Here is a 15528-nt window from a genome sequence, read left to right as displayed (position 1 = left end):
TAAAAGAAGACTGAGTGTTTTTGTTCAAAATTTTATTTTTTGGTGATCTCTGCACCCAAACCAGGGCTCAAACTCATAGCCCCACAATCAAGAGTCATGCTCCACTGACTGAGCCAGCCAGGCACCCCAAGACTGAGTACTTTAATAAAAGTCAACAATGTTTAAAGTAATTACCAATTTCTAGTCTTAATATTACTAAACTGACAAGTCCTGAAGTAGTTAAAAGAGTATTCCTAACAGGTTTTCCAAATTTGAATTTAACTTGCAATCTACTATATATGAAATTAAAGAATTACAAAAATATAAACAAAATTAAATATATCCATTCAAAAGAATATGACTCAGCCATAAAAAGGAAATACTTGCTACAAGCATGAACCTTGAAAACACTGTGCTAACTGAAGGAAGCCAAACACAAATGGCCATATATTGTATGATTCCATTTATATAAACTGTCCAGAATAGGCAAATCTATAGAAATAGAGGTAGATTCATAGTTACCAGAGGCTGAACAGAGGAAAATGGGAGTGACTGCTAATGGGTATGACATTTCTTTTTGGAGTGATGAAAATGTTGTTACTAGAGTGAATATAATGTGTAAATTACATCTCAATTAAAAAATATATGCAATATAAAGCACACAAATTTTATTACCAAAAGTTCTGGCAATTCAACATAACTACTTACCAGTTGAAGTTTTGCCATTGTTTCTTCAAGATCCCGCATTTCAGAAAGCTTTCTTTTAATCTCTTTCTAGGAATAAAAAACTTACTAAGTACAGAACTGAAAGTCAAGAATACTTATCACTAAGTCACACTGCAAATAAGACCGTCATTTTTCAAGTAGTCATCCTTCTCACCAGGGAGATTTAGCTGTTTGTTGTTGTTTTGTTTTAAAGTTTATTTATTGAGAGAGAGAGAGAGAGAGAGAGAGAGAGAGAGAGAATTCCAAGCTGACTCCATGCTGTCAGCACAGCACAGTGTCTGACACAGGGCTTTTATCTCACTAATCATGAGATCATCACTTGAGCCAAAATCAAGAGTCAGAGGCTTAACCGACTGAACCACTCCATGTGCCCAGAGGCTTTAGCTGTTTTACTTTTTTTTCCATTTTTTTTAACGTTTATTTATTTTTGAGAGACAGAGAGAGGGTGAGCAGGGGAAGGGCAGAGAGAGAGGGAGACAGAGAATCCGAAGTAGGCTCCAGACTCTGAGCTGTCAGCACAGAGCCCGATGCAGGACTCGAACCCATGAACCAAACTGAGATCATGACCTGAGACAAAGTCGGATGTTTAACTGACTGAGCCACCCAGGTGCCCCGAGGCTCTAGCCATTTTAAGCCTCAATTTCAGTGAAGAGGAGACAACATTCAGGCTTCTCTTTAATTTCTTGGTATCCTGAATGCTTACAGGGAGCTATTTGTAACATCTAAAACAAGACGACCACTTAAAAAATATTTTGCCTACATGCTTGTAGGGTCTTCCTTGAACCGTAAGTTTTGGGTTATGTTATGGCACCACCATTTCCTAATTTTCCTATCTTTCCACCTGCAACTACCAATGAGAGCGAGAGCACTGAATGCCAATGTTAAAATATTTTGACCCAAAAGGAATCTTTTGTGAGCCAAGCTATCATTCTTGACCAATGCCAATGGGACCTGAGAAGCTATATTCAGTATGTTGTGTGCATGAGCATAGAAGATGCAAAAGGAGGTAGAAAGAGAGGAATGAGTGAGATACAGGACTGTTGCAATGAAACATGAATCACAAAAACAAAATTAAAACTGCACTATATTCTTCATTTTCTAAGTTTATTTTTTTTTTTAGTAATTTCTACACCCAATGTGGGGCTCAAACTCATGATCTGGAGATCAAGAGTCACGGGCTCTTCCAACTGGGCCAGACAGGAGCCCCTATATTCTTCATTTTCAAGACTCTTTTGGAAATTCTGGGTCCCTTGAGATTTTATAATTTTATAATCTTTTTCTGTTTCCATAAAAAAAAATGCCATTGGGATTTGGATAGGGATTGTACTGAATCTGTAGATTGCTTTGGGTACTAAGTCCTCCAATCCATGAACATAGGATGTCTTTCCATTTATTTCTGTCTTCTTTGATTCTTTTCAGCAATGTTTTTTACCTTCTCAGGTAAGTTTATTCCTAAGTATTTTATTCTTTCTGATGATATTGCAAATGAGGTTATTTTATTAATTTCCTTTTGGATTTTAATTATTGGCATATCAAAACACACCTGATTTTTGTGCATTTTGTATCCTGCAACTTTGTTGAATTTATTAGTTCAAGTTTTTGTGAAATCTTTAGGATTTTCTACATATAAGATCATGTCACACAGAAACATAATTTTATTTCTTTCTTTCCAATTTGGATGCCTTTTCTTTCTCTTACCTAACTGCTTTGGCTAGTACTACATTGAACAGAACTGGTGAGAATAGGCATCCTTGCATTGTTCCTGATCCTAGAGGAAAAGCTTCCAATCTTCACCACAGGGTATGACATGAACTGTGGGCTTTTCATATATGGACTTCATTATGTTGAAGTATGTTCCTTTTAATCTACTAATTACTGGATATGACACTGCATAAAACTGACTCAGTGATGTAGAGTACTGGTCCTCAAACTAGGTTATATACCCATTCCTGAGGTAACATGAAGACTTCCCAAGTATTATGTAAAACTACTGTATACATGTAGTTTTAGTGTATCCATATCTGGATATACAATCCTTTTCAAGAATTATCTACCTGACAACCTGCATGTGGTCTAGGTATCTCATGAGTTCTCCTCTCCCACTTTTCCTCTCAACTGTTTTTCTCCCACTATTTTTTAAAATTTTATTTATTTATTTTGAGAGATAGAGAACTTACATGCATATGCACAAGTGGGAAGGGCAGAGAGAGCGAGAGAGCGAGAGAGAGAACCTTAAGCAGGCTCCGCATTGCCAGCACAGAGCCCAATGCAGGGCTCGAACTCACAAACTGTGAGATCATGACCTGAGCCAAAACCAAACAGTTGGACACTTCAGTGACTGAACCACCCAGACACCCTCTCTCCCACTTTTTAAAGCAAAAGGATGCATCTAATATCACACTGTCTCAAAATATGAAAAACTTTTGAAGCATCAGGCAAAAAGATAATCTGAAATTTATAAAAGATACATATTTATTAAGATATGTATTAATAAGACATATCTTATTAAGACATGTATTTCCAATAAAATTTTACTTTTTGATTTAGTATGTATTTATCAACATTTGTTTGTATTTGTCACTCTGATCCATTGATTACTGATAATTATAATGATAGCACTATTCGGAGGAAAATGTTAACACTTTGAACCTTGTAGTCAAAGGACACTTTTAAAAATAAAAAATGTCAATAAATAAAATAAAATATTTCAATTCATGTATTTTTTTATTACAGAGATGTTTGATAGGGTGATCACGAAAAGATATTCAAGCATAAATATGTTAAAAGAGGATAAAACTGGAGATTTCAAGAAGAAAGGGTCATTTAGATTCTACTAGCTATATTTAAAAGAACAATGTAACAGTTTTAAGAGATCGGTAGGTTGGAAATTACATCCTTTGTATCTATTTAATCTGTTTATTAATTACTATTTTTAAAGATTTTATTTTTAAGTAATCTCTACACCCAATGTGGGGCTTGAACTCACAACCCTGAGATCAAGAGCTGCATGCTCTTCCACTGCACCAGCCAGCTGCCCCCTTTCGTATTTATTTAAACTTAAAGATGAAAAATGTTAGCTACCAACTTAAAATGTGCAAGGATATACACTGTTCAAAAAATACTTTTAAAGGGTTCATGAGCACAAAATGACATAGAGGACAAACTTCCAAAGCTCACTCACAACACAGAGATAAAAGAACAGAGATGAAAATCTTGAAGGAAAAAAGGACAAAGTCTGGAGAGCTAGCCTGAGAAAAAGCGTGTTTCAGAAACACACCCAAATTTAGACAGCAGAAAAACCTGAATTACAAAACAACCAAACCAAAAGACCCAATCAGATATCAAAGGGCTTAAGCTCACAATGTTCTAGAAGAATTAAGAAACGCTCCCACAACCTAGACATACCTTTGCTTCCCCAAGTTCTTTATCAGCAGTCTCAAGCACTTCTTCTTTATGTCTTTCCAACTGCTGTGCTAACTGGTCTATTTCGGTTAATTCTTGGCAGAGTTTTTCATTTTTGTTACTTAAATTAACAACTTCAGTAGTTACGGTTTCCTTGGTTTCCATAAGCTCCTGTATATGCTTCTCCAGGTCTTTATTAGCTTGCTGAAGAAAGTCAACCTAAATTGAATTTGTAATTAACAGGTATATGAATTGGAAAATTATCCTAAATACTCAACTTCCAAAATACTTCAAAATACTCTATTTTTTAAAATACTGAAAATTAAACCAGAGGTATTTTACATTTGCAATCTTACACTGTTGATTCACAAAACTGACAATGTGTGGTTTAACAAAAATATATAGCCATTGGCATTCAACTTTTAAGCATGGAAGGAAAAGTAAAAAATTTGTGTGAACTTTTTCCCAACAGAGAGTTCTACAATTATGACAAGAATATCACTACAATGATAATATCACTCTGGACTGTGCTGTCCAATATAGTAGCCACCAGCACCCACATGTGCATACTGTAGAGCTAGTCCAAACTGAGGTGTGCTATAAATGTAAAACATACGCAAGATTTCAAAGACTTGGTACAAAAAAGAAAAAAAGGAAAATATGTCAACATCAACATTTTACAACAATTACACACTGCAATTATATTTTGGATATTCTGAGGTAAATACATTATTAAAATTAATTTTATCTGTTTCTTTTTTATTTTATTTTAATCTGGTTACTAGAAAATTAAAAAAAATTTTTTTTAATGTTTATTTTTGAGAGAGACACAGACAGAATACAAGCAGAGGAGGGGCAGAGAGAGAGGGAGACCCAGAATCCAAAGCAGGCTCCAGGCTCTGAGCTGTCAGCACAGGGCCTGACATAGGATTCGAACCCATGGACCATGAGATCATGACCTGAGCTGAAGCTGGATGCTTAAACCAACTGAGCCACCCAGGCGCTCCCAGAAAATTTTAAATTACATATGTGGCTCATATCATATTTGTATTGGACAGCACTGCTCTAGGGCTACTATTGATATTCATGACTTACTATTCTGGTTCTGGTCCAGTCAGCAATGACATGTCTAAATTTCTAAAGGTGATGTAACATGCTTTATGGAACTCTCCTGTTGTTTTACTCCTAGGTCAGACACATGGCAAGGGAATCAATTACATGTTTAATTTTTTGCATTTCTTTCTACAAATCTTTTTGATATTATAAAAGAAATACAAAAACTTCAAAAACAAAGAAAATAAAAAAGAATATCTCATCACACAAAGATAAGCTGTTTGTATATTTTAGTGTATTCTCTTCCAGTGTTTTCTCTAAGTTCATATGCACATTTTTAAAAAGCAAACTGAAGATCCCATTGTGTCTACGGTTTATTCTCCTCCTCTGATTTTTTTTTAATGTTTATTTATTTTGAGAGAACAAGAGAGTGTGCTAGCTGGGGAAGGGCAGAGAGAGAGGGAGAGAGAAAGAATCCCAAGCAGGTTCAAACTTACGAACCATAAGATCATGACCTGAGCTGAAATCAAGAGTCAGATGCTTAACCAACTGAGCCACTCAGGTACTCCTATTCTCCTTTTAAATATTTAACATTATGGTGCATATATCTTTCTGCCTCGTTAAATATCTTTTTAAAACATGATTTTTCAATAGTTGCATCCTATTTCTGGATAGTTTGGCTCTATCAAATTTTCCCACTGTATAACTGGTAAACAATTCTGTTACTTTTACAAATCAATGAACTGTTACAAACACTTAATGATAGTATATACTCGGTGAAATAATTATAAATGTCATTACCTGAACATTTAAATGAGCAATAAGCTTTTCATTGGTTTTGTTTCTAGTCTCCAGAGAGAGGACATCAGGGGAACGGCCACTGTCCAATGCAACTGATAGTCGTTCTATCTCTCGTTCTCTTAGCTCAATCTGAAGACATAAAGTCATGCTATAATTTTAAAAAATTTGCTTTAAACTGAAATAATTAACACTGGACACTTACTTGGATATACTTCCATTTCTCTTATGCTTCACAATGTATATAAGAGATTAACACTCATACATGTATCCACACCAATATGGGATTATAAAATGCATATACACAGAGCAAAAATAAACAGAGAAAAATGTCAAAATAAGAATGTCAACAAAGTTTTCGTAAGTATTTCTATTGAATAGATTTTTCCTAATTAATTTTAATTTTTTGGTTTTTTTCCCCCCCTCCTCCAAGATTAGGCAATGTTGATATAAAAAGAAATGATTGAGTACTAGAATGGAGTCTGAGTGACTTCAGTGCCTAGTGGAATAAATGTAGAATAAATGAATAAATGTAGAACAGAATTACTACTGAAACTCAATATTAAAAAGGATAGGAAGTTGGGGTGAATTTAATTATTATTTAGAAAGCAACACACACAAAATCACAGAGATCACTATCAACCATGAAATCACACTTACATGCACGAATTTGGAAAAACGGATGTACACATTTGCAGTGTTTTTTCAAAAACACTGAAAGCTAAAACCAAGCACTCAATTCAACAATATTGAGCACAATTCTAGGTAAATGAAGATGAATAAAACATGATTTCTAACTTTCAGGAACACAGCTTTACCAAGAAAACTAGCAAGTAAATCAATAATTGCTGTAGTATGTTGTTCAGTGGTAGAATAAATAGATATATGACACCAAAGTGGTTAAGGGAATAAACCGATTTACTCTCCATGATATATCCATATGCCTATGGAAATTAGTGAAGGCTTTATCAAATACATATGCCCAAAAAGGTTATAAATTATGCTATGAAGAGAAAGAAGAAAGGAGGAATGTTCCAGGCAGTGACACAGAAACATAAAGCCACATGGTATGATTGAAGGAGCAGAAATGGCTCGGTAAGACTGAATATACAAGGGAACTTATGGTTGGGTCTGAAGAATCAGTCAGGAACTAATTATGATTAAGTACTAAATACTTTGTTAAGGAGAAAGATTGCTCTGCACTAAAAGATGAGTAAGAATAAAATCAGAGGTAGGGAGACCTATTGGAGGAATGAATGAGAGATGAATAAGGTGTAAAATAGAACAGTGAGATGAGCAGAAGAAGTAAGTTTACAAAGTACATAGAAGTGACAGAATTTGGTGAGTGGTATGTGAAGGGAAGAGAAAGAGATCTAGAAAGACTACAGAATGTTGGCTTGGGCAGATGGTGATGCCACCAACGAATATAGAGAATATAGGGGGAAAAAAACAAGAGTTGAGGCAGAAGATAACAAGTTCAGTGCCAGGCATATGGTACAAACAGCTTTCATCCAAGTGGAAATGCCCAGTATAAAATTGAACATACGGGTCTGGACCTCTGCAGAGATTTGAGCCAGAAAGACTGGGAAGTCATCAACATACAGAGAATATTTTAAGAGAGTAAATGAGACCTTCTGAGAAAATATACAGGGAAAGGAGTCAAAGACAGAATCCTGAAAAACAGTAATATTTCAGGGAAAGGGCAGAGGGAAAAAGCAAAGAAGAAATTATAAGAGATTTAAAAAAAAGGGGAAACTGAAAGAAAATGAGTCATGGGATGGTTTCAAAGAGAAATTATCAATAATGCCAAATACTATAAAGGGGTCAAGGAAATGGAGACTAAAAGTATTCTTTTGGATCCAGCAATTAACATCACTGATGTCATTACTAAACCCATTTATGTAATGGGAAGCAGAAGCCAGAAGGCAACAGGAGAGCCAGAGGTGAAGAAGTGGAGACAGAAGAGTAAGATACTCTTTAGAGAAGTTTACATGAGGGAGGAGAGAGCATTAGCAAGAGGGGCATTAACAAGAGGGGCTTTAGCAAGAGTTAAATAAAGGAGATCTTTTTTCAAAAATTTTTATTATTATTAATGTTTAAGTTATTTATTTTGAGGGACAGAAAGAGCATGAGTGGGCAGGGGCAGAGAGAGAGAGGGACAAACTGAATCCCAAGCAGGCTCTGCACTGCTAGTGCAGAGCCCAATGTGGAGCTCAAACTCACAAACCAGGAGATCATGACCTTAGTCAAAATCAAGAGTTGGACACTTAACCAACTGAGCCACTCAGGCACCTCTAAAAGAGATCTTTTTAAGGGATGTTAGCAATGACCGTGATAGCACCTCCCTCTAGGACTGTTAGGAAGATTTAAAGCATTACTAGTTATAAAGTGGCCATATATGAGTTTGTTAAAAAAAGAAAAAAAAAAGAAAAATCGATTAAATAAAATAAGAAGGGAGGGAATAGAGCCACACACACAGGTAGAACAGGAAGAACACCACACTACTCATTAAGTCTGGAGAGCCTGAGTGTAAACACTGATGATTTTATTTTTTAAAAGTGTTTATTTATTTTTTTTTTTTTGGTGGAAGGGAGAGAAAATGTGAGCAGGGAGGGGCAGAAATAGAGAATTCTAAGCAGGTTCCACGCTATCAGCACAGAGCCTAATGCGGGGTTCAAACCCAGAAACTGTGACGTCATGACCTGAGCTGAAATCAAGAGTTGGACACTAAATCAACTGAGCCACCCAGGTGCCCCAACACTGTTAAATTTAAATGTTTTAAATTTAAATTTAAATTTAAAAGATAGGAAGTTGAGACAAGGTGGTATCTTGACAACAAGGGTATTTATTATAGGTTGGTGAAAGAGCTTGAGGAGAACAGCAACATTTGGAACATAGACTGAGAAAAATAGAACAAACTCAAGCAAAAAGAAAAAAAAAAAAAAGAAGACAGGCAGCTGAGTGGATTCAACTAAGATTGATAACCACAATAAATTGATGGTTTCAATCAGAATGGTCGGGCTATTTTCTCCAAACACCTCAGCCACCTCACAAAGATGGTAAAGACTGGTCAGCTTATGTTCATAAAGTACTTGGAAAAAAATGTGATGAAGTGTGATTATAAATTAAAAAATAACAACATTCAACTTCTGCATATTTGATATTTTCAATCTCCATATAGTAAGTTTTTTGGTTGACATTTTCACAATCCTTTTACTCCATTTTTATCTGAATAATCTTCAAAGTACTTTATAAACTTCACAGTTACACCAACACATAAGTTACATTTATATTTGTATGTGCAGATCACTTCACCTCAAAAAAAGTCATGTGCAGAAAATGAAAAACATGTTACCCAATTTAAGCTTCAGTAAGCATATTAAGAAAGAAAGCTGTAGTTATACAAATCAGAATTTGCCAAAATACCAACAGAAGGTATAAAAGAACAAAGCTTATTATGGTTATGATCTAACCCTGCATATTATATCAATTCCCCTACTTCTTCAGAGAACTATTTTACTAGTTCTCATAGAGAATACACAACAAAAAATATGGTACCACTCTCAAAAAGACTTCTGTTCAAGATGACAAAATCTACAGTAAGAGCAAAACAGTTATTTAAGATACCACTTTAAAGCATAATACACTTCAATAAAATACCTCCCAAGATGGAAACAAGTAATATAACTAAGATATTTGGGGAGATAGATGACTCACCAGAAGAAAAAAAAAAACAAAAAACTGCTATTTACCTCAATGCATAATGAAGGGACTGGACTGTTTGCTCTAAAGCCATCTAAGCTACTCCAGCTACTATCCTTATTAAGAAACTGGTAGAAAAGATAAAAGCTGTATACAAACTCAGTATCAATAATCCCAAATATAACCCAATTTTATTTACAATCACAGCATACCCATCCCAACAAGGCGACCATGCATCCCTACTATGCAAGTATATAAAAATCCTACCTGCTGGTTATAATCTCGCAGTTCACTTTCCATCATTGCTAACTTTTCTTGTAACTGGTGGACTTCCTCTTGAAGTTCTTGAATTCTGAAACACATTTATAACTAGTGCCAATATAGTTTTGTTGAGAAATACAAAATAACAAGAAATGAAACTAGATGTGTTGTCCTATAAATTCTCTACTTTCTATTTCTCGGTAAAGTATGAAGTGCCGTGCCAAAGGGCTCCCAAGCACAATATAATCAGAGTAACATTATCTTGCAGATTTAATTTTATATTCTAAGAATGGATAAAAAAATCCTGAGCGGTAAATAATTTGTAACCAGATACATTATGCCTACTATTGCATTTTGATCCTTAAAACTCTTTGAGGGGCGCGCCTTGGTGGCTCAGTAAGTTGGGCGTCTGACTTCAGCTCAGGTCATGATCTCGTGGTCTGGGTCTATGGGTTGGAGCCCTGCGTCGGGGCTCTGTGCTAACAGCTCAGAGCCTGTAGCCTGCTCTGGATTCTGTGTCTCCTCCTCTCTCTGCCCTCCCTGGGTCACACTCTGTCTCTCTCTCTCTCTCTCAAAAATAAACAAACATTAAAAAAAAAAACAAATAACAACAAAAAAAACTCTTCGAGGTACTGCTGTCAATTCTTAGGTTCAAGAAACTAGAGGGTGTAGTCCAGAATTCACAATATTATTAAGTGAAATAAGGGATCAAAGTGTGTTTTCTGAATGACCCTGTATTTTCTAATGAACTACCCTGCAATCCTGGAGAAGAAAAATATTGAGAAATACTACAATTTACCAAGTATCTATAGCAAAAACCTACTGCTTTCTGGAACTTGTTAATTCTAACAAAATCAAGATTTGTCTAAATTATCTGAATTGTACAACTGCTCAAATGTATTTGTACTATATCAAACTTTGCCAAACATTAACATAAATATGACATAACCACTTTCATACTGCAAAAATAAAGCCTGAAGCCAGTTCTGCTTTTAAGAGAGATTTTCCATGGAGTAGAGTCAGTGAGGCTGGACATACCCTGTCCCTGCTGTTACTGGAACCGACATTTCCTGCTTATCTAGGTTTAGAAGAGTATGTATGCAACTGCATTCATATATATGCACATGAATGACTCTGCATACAAGCTATGTATACGTGCACATGAAAACAAACAAGATGTTTAAGAGACTAATGCCACCCATGATGGTTTGATAGAAAAGAAACGTTTTAAGGAGAAAAGATAATGACAGAAAATGACATATATGCAGACCAAAAGCCTCCTTAAATATACTAACAGGCTGTCTGGGAAGTCCTAGGTTACAACTGTAACAGAAAAACAAAACACAAAATACTACACAATTAAGGTCAGATAATTATAGTTATGTAGCACTGCATAAGAATAACTAAGAGATCCTAATTAGTACCTCAAGTAATATTCCTTTGGATTGTTATATTGAGATTAATAAAGTGAAAAAACTCCTGCATACTTTTTACATAATCTAAAAAATAAAGTTATCTGCACTAACCATTTCTACTAGTATAGTACATATTTCAGAATGTGTCTCCAGCTATGACCATAGAGGCTGTCACTAGTGTTCTCTTGCTCCTATGAACCCCTTATAATTTTCTTAATGGCATTCTATGTATTTCTCTTGTCTCATTTTCACTGTTAGAATATAAGCTTCTCAAAAGCAATACTATCTTACTCATCTTTACATCCCCAAAACACTTACATTGTGCTTTTCTCGGAGTTTAATGAAGTTTCAATTAAAATGGAATTTATATCTGATTCCAATATAAGGAAAAACAAGTACATAGAGTTAGAGAATCATGAAGCAAAAATGTCAAAGCCAGTTACAAATCTATTCAGGTTCGTTGGCATTTGACATAATCTGAATAGAGTCCTGTAAAAGATGAATTGGGCAATGAAACTAAATATTAAAGCAACGCTACTAAAATAGGTTCTAGATGGCAATAAATTATTTTAAAGCAGATATGAACAGAAACATCAGATTTATGATCTATTTGAGATCAAAGTTTCAAAACAAGTAAAAACATTCTATATTGAAGATACATTCAGAAAGTATTTCTTGAGTGCTTATACAAAATTCTGTGCTAGGCCCTGTAGATACAACAGTCAAGATGACTGAAGCCCTACATCGAGAAACTTATAATCAAGTTGATTAGCTGAAACTAGCAAAAAATTATTTAATGCACCTGTTATCAGCCACTTGCAGGAGGTCTGCAATGTAAGGGTCATCTGGCTGAGGAACTGGATATGAACTGACTTCGGAGGGAGGGACTGGTTCGTCTATCTGCATACGCTGGCGCCTGAAAGCAATACTTCTTTTCTTGCCACCTAAAAACAAATGTGTACTTCAAAAACATTTAAAAGAAACAAAACACTGTCTTAAAATTAAATATTCCAGAAGGTTAGGCTTTTTGTTATAAAATATGCCTCTAGCTCATAAAACCTAGCGATAAACTATCTCCCCCCGCACACCCCGAACTTTAACTATACAATGCATTCCTGAAAACCTCAACAAGACATGGTTATAAGACAAGTTTTATTTTCTGCATGCTTGGTACATATACCCAGATTTAATCTATTCCTCCACTAGATGGGGACAAGACTTTGGCAAGATTAAAAGTTGAGTGTGCCTTGTGGTATTTCCTATTATGAGCTCAAGAAACCATCACCAGCAGAAAACTATCAAACGAGAAGCTTAGGGAAGTAATAACTAAAACAGAAATGTTTATTAAGCAATGCCAAAAGAGCAGATAAGAGAAACTTATGTAGCAAAATTAGTATATAATAAAAGTCATCTATAATATAAAATGATGCTACAACCTGAATTAGTGGGAAATGTCTACTTAATTATCCTTGAAACTAGCAGGAGTAATTTCTTTTTATGGGTAGATACATACTGTCTTGGTCCAAATTAAATGGATAGTTTACCTTTGTCAGCATCTGGTCAAGATTAGACATGCGCTTGAAAGACAAATCTATCGTCAGGAAGAACAAACACAATCCACAACCTTGTCTTCATTAGAATCCTAACAAATTTTGTATGCACTTACCTCATTTTGAGGATGAAGAAACTGGGTCAAAAGTATTTAAATGGCTTGTTTCTAGTTACACACCTATACAAGGCAAACCATTATCTCCTTCCCTTACCTCCTGGTTTTTCTCCTTGGTTGCTCCTTCTCAGCTTCTTACAAAGACCCTCTCCTTCCACAGTCCAAGAAAGTTAAACGCCAACTTCCCTAGGGTCTGTCTTTGGTTCTCCTCTTCCCAGTCTACACAATCTCACTAGCTAATTCCAATTACATCCATAGCTTCAATTCCCATGATACTCCAATGACTCCCAAATTCAAATCTTCATCTAGGACCACACTTCTTTTTTTTTTTTTTTTTTAAGTTTATTTATTTATTTTGAGAGAAAGAGCAAGAGAGCAAGCATGTGAATGGAGGAGGGGCAGAGAGAGAGGGAGAGAGAGAATCCCAAGTAGGCTCTACATTCAGGGCAGAGCCCCATGTGGGGCTTGATCTCATGACCCCTCACGAACTGTGAGTTCATGACCTGAGCTGAAATCAAGAGATGGATGCTTACCCGACTGAGCTACCCAGGCGCCCCTGGGACCACACTTCTAAGAACAGATCTACACCACAAACCCCACTGCATACTAGAAATCTCAATGCAGATGTTCCACTAGTATAACATACAACACATGCAAAAGTGAACTCCTGCTCTGCTTTCCACCTTCTCAATCTTAAAAATGTTACCATCATCTACCCGCTCATTCACTAGAAACAGAAATCTGGGAATTCTTCTACTTCCCAAGTCCCTCATATTCAGTCACTAAATTCTATAGATTCCACCTCCTGAATCTCTCTGGAATCTGCCCCACTCTTTTCTCAGGAAATCTGACCATCCTCTTTCTCCCCTTTAATCTAGTTACTTCTGAGACCTTTTCCATGTTTCTCAATCTTTTCTGCCTTTAGCCCAAAGTCCCCCTCTCCATCTCATCTCTCGCCATTTCAATCCTCATGGATTCCACTCGGCTACAGGCACACCATAAGATGACTATGCGTGGTCTTTGTCAACACTTGGAACTGTGCCAGCATATAGATCTCCCTTCATCACAGTCTTCATTCTGACCAAATCACTCCTGGTTCTCACTGCGCTCCTAATCCCTCACTCTCCACCTCATCTCATGATCCAGCATTTTCCTACACCTCACTGACTCTCAATAATCTTCATCCCGTCATTCAGACACCTTGATGATCTTGTCACTGGTACTAGAGATTCTTCCACCAACTTTATGCCTGACCACCCTCAACTATGGATATGCCCTATCATTTCTTTTGTCCTGCTCGAGAACTACTGAGTATAAAGCTAAAAAACAGTAAAAATAAACTAAGAAATAGGAAAATAGATCATTTCCCAATTTTTGATGAGTACAGATTATCTTTACAACTAAAATAATAATGATAATATTGAGATGGCAGCCATCAAAGAGTTCCTTTTATAGCTTGTGGATCTTCAGATTGATAATTCTGCCACTTTCATTTCATTTCCTGAAAGTCAGGGCCGGCTTGTGAAAAGCTGTTAAACAACATGCTAAATGTGAAATGTCAATCTTTACCCTGAACCTTTCCTGTTCAGAGCATCAAATGAAGACTTCACTAGGTTTTTATAGTGGCTTTCTGATTTTGGTAGTCCATTGAATTTGGAAGTCTATTTCAAAGGAGTTTGAAAGTTGTACACTGTTAACGACTGACTGCCCCCGTCCTCCCTGAAATACCATGATTGTTTATGAAAAGTATCTTTAATAACGCTGCGGACAATTTGGCTTGGAAAAAAAATAATAATGATACCAATAATTTAAAAAAGGAACTTAAAATAATGATTAAGGAAATAAAACTCTGGGCACTGAAGTTAGACTACTTATACCTAAGAAGCTACTATTATATAAGTTCTTAAACACATGCATAAAATACTAGCTGGATCTTCAGAAATAAATTTAAAAGTTTATGTGATGATCCAAGATCATCTTTTCAAGTACTAAAGTCTAAGCATGAAAATCCAAAATCCTATTTTGGTCAACAGCTTTAATATCTTTAAAAGATTAGGTGTGTACAATTTGTTTTGAGAAGGAACAGACCTACCTGGAGTTTGTACTACAGCATGCAAATTCTTTTCTTGAAGTTGTTGAATTCTTTCATTCTTAGCTTTACTCTCTTTTTCCAAAAGTTTGAGTTTATGAACATATTGGTTATTTAGAAACTTCAGATCAGCTGTTTCATGTGCACACTTCTTCAATGTAGTTTTCAACTCTTAAAATGAAAAAGATTCAAAAACTGTTTTACAGATCAAGAAATCAGTTAAGCCCTTCCATTTCACAAAATACAAAAAGTCGCATTAATTTGAAAGGCTCCATCCAATTCTTAGCCAAGCTTTGTTTGAAAGGCTATTACCTTTTCTACCACTGTTAACAAAACTACAAATAAGTCACTAAACAAAACAGGGAATTATATTTTTTTTCTGCTATGTGGCTTAAGTTATGGCTTTTGCTCCAACTTAGTAAACTGGGTATGAAGCT

The 15528-nt window shown here is 35.6% G+C and overlaps 1 protein-coding gene across 3 annotated transcripts in view; it reads right to left on the bottom strand.

The window, feature by feature from the left end:
• Nucleotides 1–15528, bottom strand: part of CEP135 (centrosomal protein 135) — a 69220-nt gene that overhangs the window by 47455 nt on the left and 6237 nt on the right. For all 3 annotated transcript variants that reach the window (XM_060654970.3, XM_060654973.3, XM_060654971.3), the window contains exons 4-9: nucleotides 15095–15262; nucleotides 12139–12280; nucleotides 9928–10012; nucleotides 5962–6090; nucleotides 4111–4326; nucleotides 688–753 (exon numbers count right to left, since the gene is read on the bottom strand). In XM_060654970.3, the coding sequence (XP_060510953.2) occupies nucleotides 688–753; nucleotides 4111–4326; nucleotides 5962–6090; nucleotides 9928–10012; nucleotides 12139–12280; nucleotides 15095–15262 (806 nt within the window). The remainder of the gene's footprint in view (nucleotides 1–687; nucleotides 754–4110; nucleotides 4327–5961; nucleotides 6091–9927; nucleotides 10013–12138; nucleotides 12281–15094; nucleotides 15263–15528) is intronic.

Source organism: Panthera onca, chromosome B1 (genome assembly GCF_046562875.1).
Source record: "Panthera onca isolate mPanOnc1 chromosome B1, mPanOnc1 haplotype 2, whole genome shotgun sequence".
In the NCBI taxonomy this organism is placed as follows: domain Eukaryota; kingdom Metazoa; phylum Chordata; class Mammalia; order Carnivora; family Felidae; genus Panthera; species Panthera onca.
The sequence above is the reverse complement of the archived record's forward strand: the minus strand, read 5'-3'. Positions and strand labels throughout refer to the sequence as shown.